The 17407-nt window shown below is 29.6% G+C and overlaps 1 protein-coding gene across 1 annotated transcript in view; it reads left to right on the plus strand.

Moving 5' to 3' along the window:
• LOC136978869 (ral GTPase-activating protein subunit alpha-1) overlaps positions 1-17407 on the plus strand; it is a 72712-nt gene that overhangs the window by 11447 nt on the left and 43858 nt on the right. The window contains exons 3-11 of the mRNA XM_067274691.1: positions 2377-2426; positions 5563-5664; positions 6226-6448; positions 9554-9669; positions 11820-11964; positions 12056-12227; positions 12350-12581; positions 14772-14849; positions 16035-16112. Coding sequence (XP_067130792.1) covers positions 2377-2426; positions 5563-5664; positions 6226-6448; positions 9554-9669; positions 11820-11964; positions 12056-12227; positions 12350-12581; positions 14772-14849; positions 16035-16112 — 1196 coding nt within the window. The remainder of the gene's footprint in view (positions 1-2376; positions 2427-5562; positions 5665-6225; positions 6449-9553; positions 9670-11819; positions 11965-12055; positions 12228-12349; positions 12582-14771; positions 14850-16034; positions 16113-17407) is intronic.

Here is a 17407-nt window from a genome sequence, read left to right on the forward strand (position 1 = left end):
GTATAAATCAGCAACAGTCAGTAGTTGCCTACTCCCAACAGGGAAATCTGACTGACCTTTGCATTGACCTTGTTATCAGAATGAAAGAGAACGTATTGTTGCCATGGAACATCTTGTCCAGCAAGAAGGCATATTTTTAACTTTGTGAACAATCATAACTGTTGCATTTGGCCATAGAAAACTCCCATGTTTTCCAGCAGATTCTTCTGAAGTCACCTAAAATTAGTCTTTGTGATTCATGGTCACATTTATTCTTGGACCATTCTTCTTTGAAGAAGCCAGGCTCAATAGACCTATGGCATACACTGTGCCATAGGTCCAGAAGATATCAAAAAATGCTCAGCACTTGCTGAATTCCAATTGCAACAATAACAATGCCTTGAGTCAACTAGTTTCAAGCAAGATGGAATGCCTTGATATATCAGATGCTTTGTACAGCAGTTTCTGGACAATTTTTCACTGATAACAGAGATAAAGTAAGGTGACCAGGCTGTAGGAAATGCCATGACTAATTCATGGCATTTCCTACTGCCTGATCACCTTACTTTCCACATCTTAATCTATATGAATTTTGGTTGTGGGAAAAAAGTTTAGTTTACCAAGGAAATGTTGCAAATTTGGTAGCCTTGAAAGACAGTATCATAATACTTGTGATTCAGAATAGGGACCACATTGAGTAGTAGTCTCTGCATTGATGAGGTCTCTGCACAGCAAGAGTGTCTTGAACAGATAAAATATTAGTTGTTGCAAAGCCAGAAGTGACATAATAGTAATAGTAATTTTTATTTACATAAACATTTCAGGATATGTGGTAACATCTTCCATCTGTCCTAAATATTACCTTACCAGATTTGGTTGTATTTGGACTGCTAAATATCTCTCTAGGCAGAATTTAATAGGGGTACTTTAATTACAATCTCTCAGTATAAATTATTTCTATCAAAATTTAACAAATTAAATAAATAATAAAGCAATCAGATGATAATGCTAAATTCATCAGGTGCTTATTCCCTGATGAAAAATTTCCTTAAGCAATTTCCAGCTGCACAGGCAACTGCAACCACGACTAGAAACAAAATTTGTTCTGCTTGCACCGATTTCAAATGCTCATCCAATCAACAAACATCTTTATGCTATGTCATATGGTGGCATTTTTGAAAATAATTATTGCCATGGTAGAAAGAGAATACCGGTACAACTTTAGAACTGAGATTGATCGAGCTTATTTAGGCTCATAAATGCCTGTGGAGTTTTAATTCTTTGTTTTATTGAAGAAAAGATAAGAGCACAGGCATGGCATGAGATAAGCAAAAGTCTCACCATTGATGTAAGTGTTTTAATTATAAAATGTTGATTGATTTTAGTTTAGTAACAACAATATTATGTTAAATATAGCTAAAGAACTAAGTAAAAAGTACCATCATTTGTAAATGACATTCCTTTGCATTAAAAAAATGATGACAATAGCAAACAAAATGGAAGTTGATTTATTATAAGGTCACATTTCCAAGATGCAATGCCAATGAACAATGTTACCATGACAAGACATGCACAACTCATGCTAGTTGCAGTTGCAGTTGCCTGCACTGGTGTGACCACTGCTTTACGATCCAATGAATGTAGAGTTAATCATTTGATTAATTTATAATTTTAGACGTAAGTTTACCATATAACTGTTATAAAGTAATTTGAATAAATTTATATTTTACATTTAACTCAAATAGGCAAATTAAACACAAAAGAACTTTTTAAATTTAATTCTATGATAAAATTTACACAGTTTAGGTTCAACACAGATGTATAATCAATTACAGATCTTAACCAGGGTTCATGGACCCCAAAGGGTTCATAGAAAAGTTTCAGAGGTATGAGCTTGGAATTTCAACTTATATTTTAGATGTATTGCATTCTGAGAAGAGATCTGTGACCTTCACTTGATTGGAAAAGGGGTAAAAAAAAGATTAAGAACCTGTTTTAGAATATAGCTGATTTTGCAAATTGAATTACAATATACTGTAGCAAAGACTTAAGTTATAAAATGATGAATTACATAAGTTCACTTAATTTGCATTCTATAAAAATTCTTTGACATGAATTATACGAATTATGATTACAGTTCGGATAAATTTTGAATTTGTAAATGGGTCTCTGAATGAAGATTCAGATTGTCTCACATATAATCTACATATTTTGTATATTCTTTACTAACAAAATTATTGATCAGTTTTTATTCAAACATGATACCTACAAATTTTTTTCTTTTTATAAAAAGTTAATAAATGAAAATTGAGTTAATGCAATGAAATAAATGATTATTTTATAAATTTTTGAAGAATATTAAAGTATATTTTTAATTATTATTTTTCTTTCTTTTAGTGCATAAAGCTCATAGAGAAGAATTGGATGTAATTCGTTACATATTGGAGGTATTGATTATTATTGATTTATTTCTAAAAAAATGTGCACAGCCTCTTCTTGCTTAATGACCTAGTTCCGTTCCTATGACTAAGTTTGTTAAGTGAATTTGTTGATAAATCAGGACCTTGATCATTTTTATTTATTCTGGGTAAAAGGAAGGTCTAAAGGAAATTCTAACTTGATAACTTTGTTTTAATTTGTATTTATTATGTATTAAAGAACATAAAATACAATTGGCAAAAGTTATAAAAAGTATACACCAAAAAAATTAATAAAAAAACATATTCAGATTAATATTTTAGTCATTGATCCTTCAAATGGGAGTGCACAATAAAGTGCAAATTTATAAAGACAATATGTAGTCCTGGAGATTGCGAATTCTTTGCAGAGTGAATACCGACTGACTGTGGGAACAAAACTAAGATTAAGAAACGAGGATTCTCCATACTGGAGAACTGGTTCTAGGTCCGAGTGGTCGTTAAACAAATAGGTTGTTAAATGAGGAAGGGCTGTATTACTTTCTTGAATATGAGTTTATATAATAAAATAACATTTTGTTTAAAATAAGATAGTCCTATTACTAGGAAAATATTTAATGCTTGCTTTCTCCTTTCATTTTGCATCAATCTATTTGTTTTAAAATATATTAACTAAGTATACAAATTTTATTATCTGTAAGAAGTATCATAAATCAGGTATATGAAATTCTCTATTGAATTTCTGTTTAATATCCTCCTGTAATATGACAAATTGCAATAGATATGAGGCATTTTTTTTTGAAGTGACAAAATTAATACAACTTCCTGACTGATGCCCTTTACCAAATCTGCACCATTTTTAGAATTCTTGGAAGTGTTATGCTTTTGATGGTGAAGTTTTTTCATTCTATCTTCAGTGGATCAAACACCACACTTGAGCATGGTGGTGGACACACTGCAGAATAGGTGCGAAACATGTTGGAGCCATCAGAAAGTTACTGGAGAAAGATTGTTGATGTATAAGCAAAGAACTGATTTGTAAAGTGAATGTAGTGCTTTCAACTGTGTTCAACATCTTGATGAAGAAACTGGGGATGCAAAATATTGTGGCAAAGTGATAGCCACACTCTTTCGTTGATGTGCAGAATAGGCAACAGATGAAAACTGCATGACTATATCTTGAATGTTATGGCATTAGGGGGAAAGAGTTTCTTTCATGTCCATGGGCAGATTGTATGAGCCTAAGCTGAAAAGGCAATGAAGTGAATGCCAGCATCCATTGTCATCACGTCCCAGGAAACTACAGTAAGAACTTGGAAAGCTGAAAATAATGATGATCGTTGCTTGCAACTTCTAAGGAGTTCTTTTGGCCCATGCTGTACTATAAGAACGGACAGTAAACTTTACTTGTTGCTGTTAATTCCCAGAAAATCATCTACATCTAGCATTTTGATGGAAGAGGTTTCAGTTGCATTCACATCCAATTATCTTTCATGACAGTGCTTGGTGTCATTTCTCTTTTGTAGTGATGACATTGCTCGAATGGTGGCACTGAAAACTCTTGGAGCACCCAATGTGTTTGAGTGGCGTAAGCTCTTGCAATTTTAACTTGTTCCAAAAGAAAAGAATGAACTGTTCAAGGCCAGCACTTTCAAACTATTTGCAGCCAATGTTCCCTCTAATTTTTTTTGTAGCTGAGCGGAACATGTTCTTCTCTGAGCAAAAAAATTTTTTCTGAGCAGATTCTGAGCACATGTATATATATATATGTATAAAATCTTATTTTTTCCTATAAAAATTAAAATAATTAATTATAAAGTAGAGATTAAAATTCATTTTAAAACATACTTCCATAGAAAATATTATCTTTTGTCAATGATTTAATGTATTTAATCTAAATATACATAGCAATAATCATGTTGCAGACAGAGTGAGAAATAAGTAAACAACAATTCAAATCAGTGTGCATGCTCGCCTGCATGGCACATAAATTCTCGTGCGCGGCAACAACTTGAGCAGTGCGTGACTGCGCAGCTTAGAGGGAATATTGTTCGCAGCATCATCTATGCATTAGGTTGGTCCCTGCAAACCTTGTCAGGAAGTAAGGCTTTCGATGGTGTTTGTCTGACAATGGATCATTCATACAGCTAGAAAATATATTGTCATTGGTAGCCAACACAAATTAAATAAAAGCATGTTGTCACTTTAAATAAAGACTCGTACATCACAGAAATTATGGATCTGAAAGTAAAATAATAATAATAATAATAGCAACAAAAATAGTTCATATGTTATTGCAAATGTCTGTGACAAACAAAATTTCCTGGAATTTATGAGTGTTGTTTTGATATTCTTAGTAGCGCAGTATAAAGTAAAATTCTTAGAACTGTGTTACCATTAAAAGATGTATATTAATCTTTACAAGAATATGTCCTGAAAGCATTATCTTAGGAGCGAATTGTGTGATGAGAACAGCAGTTCATTGCATATCAACAGAATATAATATTGAAGCAAATCTTTTTGCATAGTTTATGCTTGTTCTTTCAGCATAGTTACAGATCAAATCTAAGCATTATAGAAAATTTTTTCTGGACGATAATCCATACTTTGTGTACTAATAAAATTTCTTGTTGATACTAGGAGACAAGCAGACAACCTTCATAATTCCAGCAAAATGATTAAATTAAAGAACATTTCTGGCACCCTTAATAAACCAGCTTTGAGTTGTAAAGGAGGCTGAAAATGTTTGTCAGTTTAATTAAATTGTTTGCTGGAATTATGAAGGTTGTCTGCTGTCTTCTAGTGTTATTTCTTCTAGTTTATGAAAAGTTTTTAATTACACGAATTTGTATTTGTATCTTCTTATACAATGTTAATTATGAATAAGGTTATAATACATAAAGTATTATTTTACATGTAAATATTATTATTTAATAAAAGACAATATATTTTACATGATTAATTCCTAATTTTTCATAAATGTTTTAGGATTTTTTGAGTACTCTTACATTTGAATGTTGTTAAAAACAATGAATTTTTCTAAATTATTGAAATTCATATTACAGAATTACTTATATAAATAAATTACGTATGTAAATATAATAGAATTATTTAAAAATGTTTTTGCAGAAGGAAATAAAATTTTTAATGTTTTTTTTCCATACAGAAAATTTTGATATTGATTCCCGAATTATTGAATAAAAAATGGCAACTACACAGCTTACAACGAATCATGAAAAAACTACTACATCCTGGCAATTCAATAAAGGTAGGCAAATGATTTTATGTTTATTTTATATTATATATATATATATAAAATCAATTTTTATTTGTGTTTTGGTGTGCAAATTTCCAGTTGGAATGACATTTAAATTTTAAAAAAATTCAGAGGAGTTGAATTGATTTTTGGTAGGATATGTGTTCACTAGAAATGCTAATTATTGTGCATATTTTTTAATAAAATATTGTTTTTATATCAAATGACCTATCATTTTTATTATACATTTTAAGGTAATTGCTAGGGGAATATTTTAATTTTTGATTAAACAGTAAACACACATTGCATAATCTTGCATCAGATTAGCAGAAATTTTTCTTGCAAATTAATCATGAAATGTTGTTTGTGCTATGTAAACAATACATAAATAAAACAGTTTGAATAAATGTTTTTATTTATTTAATTAAAATATTATAATATTTAGAAAGGAAATTAAATTAAATTATATAAGATGAATTTTTGTCTTTTTTCTTACCCAAATTTTATTTCATTTTTGTTAAAAATATCAATTAAAATTGATTTTTATTTTACCTTTTCTTGATATTATTGCAGTTAAGAAAAGAGGGAATGCGCCTTTTTCTTCTCTGGTATCAGATTTTAAATGACAATGCACCCGACGACTTAGATATTATGTTTATGGCATTGGTTCCTGGTATCATTCCCGAGTCCCAGATTCCTCCGTCGTGGTCTAATATATCATACAAAGGATTTTTAAGTCAAGAATCATTTTCAGAATCTTCAGTTTTCTATGCATCATTGAATCAAGATGATATAGGTAAAATTTAATTTGTTTCACTTTATTGCAGTTTGCTGCTATTCTTCTATAATCTTTAAATGCCATTTTAATAAATAACTGTTTCTACTTCCAGTTATATGCTTTCAATGTGCGAGCATTTCTAAAATTTGAATATTTACCAAACCAGTTTAAACAATCAGTCTTGTTTTAAATATTAATAAATGCAAATTTTAAGTAAAATCTGTAATTTAAAATTTAAATACTTTACTTTCTTGATTGCCATAACATAATGTACAATTTTAGAGTATGGAACTCAAGGGGCCCACCAGTTACCAAACGGTTCCACTCACTAAACACTGGGAGTTCAGTTGTGGGTTTGTGCCTCACCAGGATGGACTGGCCACGTGGAGTTTTCTGGGTTTTCTCCACATCTGTAATGCCTGAATAGGGGCCAGTTACCTTTTAAAAAGACCTCCTGGAAGGGATTCCCTCTATGCAAATCGCCCAAGTGTTGCATTGCTGTAACCTAACTAAACAAACAAAAATAAAAGGGGGCGCCTTTATCTCTAGTAGGGTCGGACTTGATGATTTTACTGGTTATTAGCATTAGCAATTTTTTATAAAACCCATCCCTACCCTCAAAATTAAGTGTTTTCCATTTTATAATAGTTAAAAATATAAATGTTTTTAATAACAGATTTTAAAATTTGATAACAGATGGCACCACCAAATGTTGCTGAGAAAGTTAAGCAACTCATTGCTGGATTTTTATAAATAGTATAAAGAATTAATTTGGCTGTTGTTATTGCATCAAATCTGTTAATTAGCATTCCTTAAATTAAAATTTACAGGAATATTACTTTGGTACTTCTCTTTAGTTGGAAGTTGTTTTATCAATAGATGCCATTATTTAACAATGATTGTAAGTTATCATGAAACTTATTTTTTATTAAAAATGATCTTCTTGATTCCAATTTAGGTGTTTTCTTGATGTCACACATTAAAAAGTGTGCTATTTTTTGTATGTTTATCCATGTTGAAGGAGTACATTTTCCAACTATTTGTCCACATACCAACACCTTCATTTTGTTACGCCCACATTTTGGATTTTTTTTACTTTAAATAACACATTATAACACTTTTAATAATAATACAAATAACACAAATAATTCATTATAACACTTTTTTGTTAAAACATTCTAAATATAATACAGCAACTTTGTACAGAGTACGAAAAAGGTCGGCTTCTTATGTCAAAAATTCTAAATGTTGATCAAATAATTCATTCTTCACAAGTTATCTCATCAACATAAATGCACACATCAAAGACTAAGTTGCATATTACCATATAATATTAAACAGTACATAGTAAGTTTGATTTCTTAGAATGCAAATATTCTGATTGTATAATATATATACTTAAATATTATTAAATCAAATTAGTCTTAATTCAGTTTTTGATTTGTATAAAACATAATTCATTTGGTCACTCATTTAAGCTGGCATATATCATTTCTCTAAGTGACATGGTGCGACCTTTTAACGCAACATGCAGTGTGTCATGCCATCCAGGACTTTAACAGATAGGTACCAAATCATTTTATAAAAATTTAATACAAGTATTAACATAATCAAGTTCAATTATGTATATTCTAATACTAAAGTATTCTAGTTAAAAAAGAAAGAATGTATCTTATGAGTGGTAAATTTTCCTAGTATCTTTATTTTCAGTTTAGATTACAGTTAAAGTTACAATTTTACAATTATACCATTACTAATCTCACAATTCTTTGGGCTTATCTTACATATACAACCACTTTTTCATTATTTTTTAGTGTCAATAATGAAATAAAGGTTATATATGTATGATAAACTCAAATAATTGTGAGATTATTAATGGTATGATTGTAAAATTGTAACTTTAACTGTAATCTAAGAAGTATCTATGGGCTAAAAGCAAAACAGAAGTTTGTCTAGTATATTCATTGTCAGTTTTTTAATCAGTTCAAGTATTTTTTGAGAAATAAGCTGTGTTTAAGCTGTGTTTAATAAGCTGTAAGCTGTGTGTTGGTGCTTCATTTATCTTGCATTATTGATAGGATATGAAAGATCTGTTGTCTTTGATCAGTGTTATTTTTACTCTTAATGTTTGATTAGTGTCTTTTGAATAAGTTTGTTAAACACTAGTACAAATAATTACTACTTTGTAAGGCCACAACTCCACTAGCGTAAAAACGGTCATAAAACCCCTTGCCGTAAAAGCTTTTTATCACGTGACCATGATATTTTATGCCTGAGCAGGTCATAAAACTGATGTAAAAGCAAGTTGAGTAGTGTTCAACTTTCGAAGCGAATACGGCCGTAAAATGGTACCATTAACCAATCAGAAATCAGTGAAATCTAGGTCATTGTGACATGGTGCGAAAATGGTGGAAAACGAGCTTTTGTGTATGTTCTCTTGTGGCTATTCTAGAATAGATCTGGAAAGATTTGTTGAAAACATCCGAAAGTATTCATGTATCTACGACAAGAGGTATCCCGATTTTAATAATGGATGCTTAAAACACGAGATATGGACGGCCAAAGGAACATCCTTCAATTTAGAGGAGTATATTATAAAAAAGCTAAGCTTATGAGTGCTGTATATTATCTTAATAATATGATAATAAAAGTTAATATATAAAAGTAAAGATATTATTTTTACTACATTTTTAATTATAGTACAGAAAAAACTCGTAGAATGTAATCATTGTCTATATATATCAATATATCGTGTATACAACCATACAGGCGTAACTTCGACAGCACCGTTGCCGTAAAAACTTTGCTAGCCGGACCTCCACCGCAATCCGAGCGCAAACGCAAATAGGTCACGTGATTAAAAGCCTTTACGGCGAGGGATTTTACAGCCGTTTTTACACTAGTGGAGTCGCGGCCGAAATTTAAATACATGCTATATATATATGTATATTTGAAAAAATTGTTTAAAGATATTCTTAAGAAAATTAACTTTTGAAAATATTTCTAGTAGTGCTGTTAATAATGGGAAATATTTCCTTAGTTCAGATTCAATGAATTATTGTTTTTGCGTACAAAAACTAATTTGTCAGTTTAAATTTATATAATTTATCATAAAAATTTTAGGTCCTGTTTATCCTGGTGAAATACAAGCATTAATTCCCTCCCAAAGTAGTGATCAAGCACCCGAAGATGTAACTCGTTTCTTCTTAGATTCCCTTTTGGAATTAATGGTGTCTCAGGTAAATATTTTTAATCAGTTTTTTTAATATTTGTAATGAATTATGAAGATGATCGATTATTTTCACTGTTGAAGAACTGTAGAAAATATTTTATTATCGGTTAATTATATATTATAATTTATGGAAATCTTATGAATATGTAGATTAAAAAATTAAATTCTACACGAAATTGCTTAGATTATTATTTAGGATAATAATATAGATGTAATTTCTAACAGAAAATTTTTCTGACACAAAAAAGATATAATATGAGTAAGGAAAATATTCACTTGTAGAACATGTACCTTAACAATGAATAATTATATTTAAAGAAATTTTTCTTTTCATTTTTTCAATTTGTTTAATTAATTTTCATTATTATTTTAAGATATTCTACCGCCAGATAAAGAATAGAACATATTTCAAAAATTTGAATAAATAAATGGCTAAATAGTTTAATTAATTAAACAATTAATTTCAAAGAAATAGAATTGAAAGGAAAAGCTTGGAATAACAAGCATGTAATTTAAGTATGACTCATTGAGTTGAAAATACTTCTTTAAATATAAATATTCAACGTTAAGATATCTAATTCTGTTTTAAGTTATATTACAATACAGGATCTTCTAAAATGGATGCTATCATTTTTAAATTGCTGTAATTATGTTAGTTATTATCTGAGAAGTATGTGATTAGTAACCATCTGAATTTAATCTACCATCTGCATTCAAATATGTTGTTGTCTACTGTCTCTGGGAAGTGTTGTAAGCAAATCTGATAAAGGCAGAAATGCCTTAGAAGGCATTTTCTGTTCTGTAGTTTGCAAAGTCAGAATCACTCGTCATTGTGTGACATGAGTAATCTGAAGGAGCTGTAGAATTGTGGTTGCCATGTTAGGAGTGACAACTGAATAATGTAGCAAGTGTAGGAAGAATCTGAGTATTGGTTGGATATGTGCTGTATGATGTAAGGTGCAGACATTGGGAAATTGTAATGGTCAAATGTGAAACTTTGACAGTTTTCCAACGTTTTAATATAAATTACAATGTTCTTAGATAATAATTTAAAATGGTAGCATTCTTTTTGGAAGACCTTGTATGTTACTAATTTGAAATTTATAAAAGTTAATGAATGATTTGTGGATTGAACTAACATACTATTTTGTTGCAATATAGAAAATATAACTTTAGTTTTCTCTTAATTTTTATAAAATTAAATTAAATTTTTTATAATTTTATGTGATTAGATTGATGATGATTAATTGGAAGAAATTATTTCTTCAATGCTCTGGGAAATGGATGATGATTTCAATTTTAACAGACATCTCAGAGCAGCACAGAATATGATTTGTAAATATAGTAAAAGCTATCTTAAAACAGATGTTGTACAAAGCAGAAACTTATCTAAATGGAAAGATTTTTTATGTTTTAAGCATAAATCTATCTAAAGCAGAAATAGAAGACTTTCAGAATATCAGTTCCATAACATAACTTGAGTAAAGCAGCTGAGAAAAGTAGAATTTAATTGCAGCTAAATTCTAAATCATTATTGAAATATATTGGGTTTTTATATGAATGGTTCAGTTCTAAGGTAATCAAAGTCTATGCAAACTATTTTAGAGATAGAAATTTATTTAGGAATTATTATATTAATTTATCTTAAATAGAAATCAAAATACATTAATGGATACTTTGAGTAGTGTATAATGCATCATCTTTCCAAACATAAAATGCAAAAAAATTACAAGTAACTTAAAACAGGTAATAAAAGAAATTTGAATTCGCACTTGGTCCACCTCTTCCATATAGAATTTTTTCTTTTTCCTACATTAATAAAAATGTAATCCTCCATAAAATGGAAAATTCTAGCCAGTTTGTTGTGTTCTGTTCAACAAATTATAATTTCAGATTAAGAAATTAATTTTTTTATTGGAATTATCATTCATGTTTGATAAAAATTAATTGAAAGATGTAAAAATTTGAAAAATATAATTTTGACTCATTTCCTGATACTAAGATTATCATTAATATGAATTTATTTATTAGGGAAAGTGTATAAAAGTTATTTTCAGTTTGTTAAAAGAAACCAGTTATTTTTATAAAATAATGTAAATTTTAATAATTTTGATTGTTTTTCAGAAAAGCAGATAAATTTTGTTAATTTTCTTACAGGTAATAAAAATTGAATGGAAAGATAAAGCTGAAGGAAAGCAGCAAAAATGCTTTCATTTCTTATTTGAAAAATTTAAACGATTTTATTTGCCTTTTATTTTTCCCCAATTGTCATGGACAAGAAGCATATATAAACCGACACTAGGTAATTGCTATTTATAAAAAGTTAAAATGCATTATTTTCTAAAGTTAATGGTTGAAAAGATATTTAAAGAACTTCTTTCAACGAAAATTAGATCTACCCGTTTTAAGAAGAGACGAGAATTCGATTCAAGAAAACAAAGAATCCGGTTTCATTCATAAAGATACGCTTCTGCAATGTCAGTCTGCCGTAATACGATGGGTGGCAAATTTTGCTCATCACACCAAAAAGTTTGATAGCATCAATCCTCCGTCACAAACTGACAAGTAAGACACTAATGAGATTATTGTATTAAATGTGTTTTATGTTAATTGAAAATACATTTTCTATCTTGGAATCGATTATTAACTGAATTGTAAATGCTCGATGTATAAACTTTTGTTTTCAGCAGAGATCACGCAGATAACACTGCAGATAAACAGTTGCCAGACTCTTCTACCGATAACGATATCAGTCAGTCGAATACTAGTTTAGTTTCGTCGATATCATTGCAAGAACGAGATTCGAATGTTTCATTAACTTCAAACGAGGACCACTTGTTTTTGGAATATGCAATAGTTAAGGAAACATTCTATTCGACTCACGATAATGTCAATTTAGTACACGAAATATTTAGACAGGTGAGATATTCTTAAAAATATTTTAGGAACATTAATTATTTCATTTTAGATGCAGTTATTAAAGGTAAATCTTCTGCAGTAACAATTCTGTTATGACAATTTTTCAACAAATTTTTTTACTTTGAACAAAATATTAGGAATTCACTAGTAAAAGATTTTTTAATCAAATTTTTAATGTTAATTGTTGTGAAAAGATATTTTACAAATTATCACAATGTAAACAATTAGAAATAAAATTTGAAGTTATCTTACTTCCTTCTTCAGCCAAAAACGCTAGATGAATTAGATGAATCGGCCTGTTTTTTAGGCTCTTCTCTGCCGAAACTTACTCTTTTTTTTGGATAAAAATATATTTGTTTTCAATTTAAAGTATATTTAAGAGACTCAGACAAACAACTTGATAATAAACCATGCAGCCAATTTCTGTGGAGGTTTTGGATTTGAATGTTATCTGGAATTTCATAATTGATCATGGATCGTAAGAAAGATGCTGTTTCTCATCCTTTATTTATGCTGACCACTCTCATTACAGATCTGGTTTGTCTAGAAAGGATAGAAATTGAGCCTAGTCATTTAGACCAAATTGTAATGTATGTCAGATGATAATACTAACAAATATTTAGATGTGCTTTTAATTAAAAAAGATGATGATAATATCTTGGGAACAAAACTATGTACAGTCAGTTTAAAGATTTATTGACTTTTATATTATATTTGTTGTTTAATCTACACTTTCAACATTTAAAAATATTTACAGTAATACCATGTTTCCCTGAAAATAAGACTTACTAGAGGTTTTGCTGAATTGCTAAATATGAGGCCTCCCCAGAAAGTAAGACCTAGCAAAGTTTTTGTTTGGAAGCATGCTTGCCAAACAGGACACCAGAGCATGCAGCTGGGATTCTTTTAGCCTGCCGCTGTTATCCCCTACCTTCACCATCCGTTGCAGAGCAGCTGCATGCAGGACATGAAGACTGTCACCTACCACCAACCCTGATGTTCCCTTTCGCAGCTGTCACTTGTAAATGTGCAGGCAAGGCATCAAGAGGCCTATTGCTTGCTGCCATACCGTACGCTGTCCCTGCGGTTCTGTATGAGTGTGCTGTGATGAGCTCCTCCTGGTGGCCGGAAACTGCCATACCATATGAAAAAATAAGACATCCCCTGAAAATAAGACCTAGCGCATCTTTGGGAACAAAAATTAATATAAGACACTGTCTTATTTTCGGGGAAACAGGGTATGGTAAAACTTTAATATATTAATAAGAGATTTTGTAATTAAACTTTCTAGATCTTTTGGAATGAAACTTCCTCTATAAGATACAATTCTATTATTTGACTTGCATATGTTAGGAATGCATAACATCAACCTAATAGCTTAATAAAAAATTCAAACAATACATAAATGCCAATAATATAAACAAATATCAATACATTTTTTTTTTAATTTATACTTACGATATATGCAAAGTTTTACATTATTTTGTGAAAGAGTTTTGTGTTTCTGTAATAATTACTTCATTTTTTGTTTTTTATCATGAATGTATTTCAAACTTTAATAAATTTTATTCCATATTTATTTATTATGTATTTTATGAAAGTCTGATGGATGAATCATATTTATACTTCACAGAATTGGTGTAAGTTTGCGCGCACATAAACAAACTGAATGCGTTTCAAGTATACACACTAACACTAAAAATTCAGCAGCAAAAAGCACTTTAATATGCAAACAAACATTTTAAACAGTCTTAAGTGGCCATCGTCGGGTTTTTACATAGTAAATGTGAATGGAGATCACAATTAGAATGCAATTTTTAAATAAAGACAATGTTAATTTTATTGGATGCATGATTGCCATTCAAATTTACTAAGTTAAAACCCGACAATGACCATTTAAGACGATTGTAAGCATTTGTTTTCCTATTACAGTGTTTTTTTGTTGCTGGTTTTTGGTGTTAGTGTGTGATTGCGCACACAATTTTTACACTGTAATTTTGATAAATACAATAAAATATTCATTACATAATTTATTAATTATAAGAAGACATTGCAAACATTTTTAATATATTTTTTCAAATTAAACAGGAAATTTTAGTGTCATAATAATTAAATATAAAAATAATATAAAACTATTACCTGTGTGATTTATACATTAGTGTATATTTTATATATGTATATATATATCAGGCATTCCTGCTGCCATTTGGCCATGCAAATGCAATGAGAAAAGTTGTTCAGGTGTACAAAGATTGGATATATAAAAATGTAAGCAATATTTTAATTTAATAAATTTTACTATTTTCTAATGTGTTTTAATTGTTAAATAGAAAATTTTTAAAAATTCATTAATTAATTTATTTTTATACTAATATATTGAATATGTGAAATCTTAATAATATATAAAAATAAAAGATGTATTAAGCATGCATATTAATCTTGTAGGAAAGGTTTATGTAGTAAAATTAAGATTAAATATAAGTTTGTTTTTAATTTATTCATGTAACTTATCATGTTTTATATATTTACAGTCATTGATAACTTCATTTATAAAACTCTCTTCTAGATTTTCTACTGTAGAAGAGAGAATTGCAGATTTAGCTTTGTTGAATATTTAACTTTATGTGTATGATAATACAAGACAGTCATTTTTCTTATGAACTGTTAAGTCATATGAAGTCAAAGGGAGTAAAACCTTTAAATATGAAAAAATTGAGTTATAGGTATTTTGCTTAGGATAGCAGTATAATACAGTAATAGAATTCAAGCACATATGTGAACTCAGAAGAAAAATTGTTGAAGATTTATGGTATCTGTTTAACTGCCTATGTACCTTTCATCTTGGCATGCTAGTCACTGTTGGAAGGTGTTCCTCTCAGCTTAGCTATAGTCATCTTGAATGAAGAAAACTTCTGCCGAGATACTGCAACACAGATTATTCATTTTCATTATGAGTAGGGATACTTTAGGAGGAAGCATGCTTTAATTATCAAATTTAATACCTTTGATGCTGTTGAAATTTTTAAAAATTTGTCTTCCACCTCACTGTTGTGTTTTCCAACATTTTATTGATTATTATTGATTACTTTTATCATTAATCTGTAATCTTTTAGTTATGCTTTTTTTCATATTCTGTGCTACATGTTTCCTTTTTTTTTTGTATAGTTCATCTTCATTTCATATCTAACATATTAAATGTCTAATAATATTTTATTATATTTTATGTAAAAAATTTTCAATATTTATTTTTTGTTTACATTGTATGTATTTAATGTCACATTCAAATACAACAGTCTTTTTTTTTTCTTGTATCTTGTATTATCTGGATAATGCAAGAGCAGTGCGTCATGTTATTAATAAATATTTATGTAACGCAGTTTATTTAATTTTATTATTATTAAATTCTTTTATATTTTATCATATAAAACAATAATGAAATTGCATTGTTAATAGGTTCCAGAACTACCCATATTTATGCATGAACCTGATACTGATGAATATATTGAAGAGAAAGAGCTGAGAAATGCAGAAGTAATCTATTTTCATACATTCGTTATCTTAACAACAAGTGAGATGTATGGTGGCTCCTTGTTATATTGCTCGTTTGGATATATATATTGTGTTAGTTTTTGTTTACCAAATATAAAAGCACTTTAGTCAGTAAATGGATAGCTACATTGGTTGTATTGCACATCTGATGTATTGTTCGTTTTGGTTTGTGTACCTAAATGCACAATATAACGAGGTACCACTATATAATTCTTGTCTGATAATTGCAAACATATTATATACAGTAGACCCCCCTATAACATGGTAGATATGTTCCATGTTATATGAATTCCATGTTGTACGAGTCACTTAGATTTTACAAATACATGAGCCGTTCTCAGCCTGGCACATGTGCAGTTTAGGGGGTACAGCTGTTTGAAAGGTTTTCTTCCATAATATCAATCAATTCTAGACTAATTTGACTCGAACATTTCTAAAACACATATAATTTTTTGGGAATAATCCATATAAACTATGCTGTAAACAAAAAATTGTAGGAATACTTACTGAGTGTGCACTGTTCGAAGACGTCCTTGCTTAAGCTTGTTTTCGTCACGGAGCAGCTCATTGAACAGTGGATGCGTTTCCTGATAAGTTATTCTTTCTGCGAAAAATTTGCTGAACTTTGGAGACATCATTAATAGAAATATAACTTTTTATGGTCATTGAATAATAAATGTTTTTTAGTAGGTCCGCTGCTCATTTAAACTCAGTGGTTTGTGCAGTGTCCACTATTGGTCCAGATTCAACCAATACTGTCGAGACATGAGTCGGCCATGACAATCTGTCTCATTCTTTTACCGTGTTATACGAGCCTCTTTTAGTGTGTTATATGAACACGATCACAATTTTTCTGCCATGTTATACGAATCCATCTTGTATGAACTTGTGTTACGGGAGGTCTACTGTATTGAAATTTTTATTTTAACATTCCTCTGGTGGTGATAATTATATTTAAAGCTTCATACATGTGGTTATCATGTGTTCAAAATCTTCAAATGTAAACAGTTTGTTGAAATTATCACTGGTCATAGTGATATGCTACTGCAAGTCATGTTATTGCGAAACAATAATATTCCCTTAAGGTTAGTTATACATAACCTGTTGGTAACAGGAAAAGTGTAATGTATGAAGGCAAAACACTACTACACTCCATGCCATGTGATCAAGCATTACGTTTCTGGATATTTTAATTGAACATAGTGCGAGTAAGAATGATTAGCAGGTGACAAATAGGACTGACAAGCCACCCACTAATGATTCTTACTTGCATATGG

Source organism: Centruroides vittatus, unplaced genomic scaffold, assembly GCF_030686945.1.
Source record: "Centruroides vittatus isolate TY-2023 unplaced genomic scaffold, ASM3068694v2 contig_559, whole genome shotgun sequence".
In the NCBI taxonomy this organism is placed as follows: Eukaryota; Metazoa; Arthropoda; class Arachnida; order Scorpiones; family Buthidae; genus Centruroides; species Centruroides vittatus.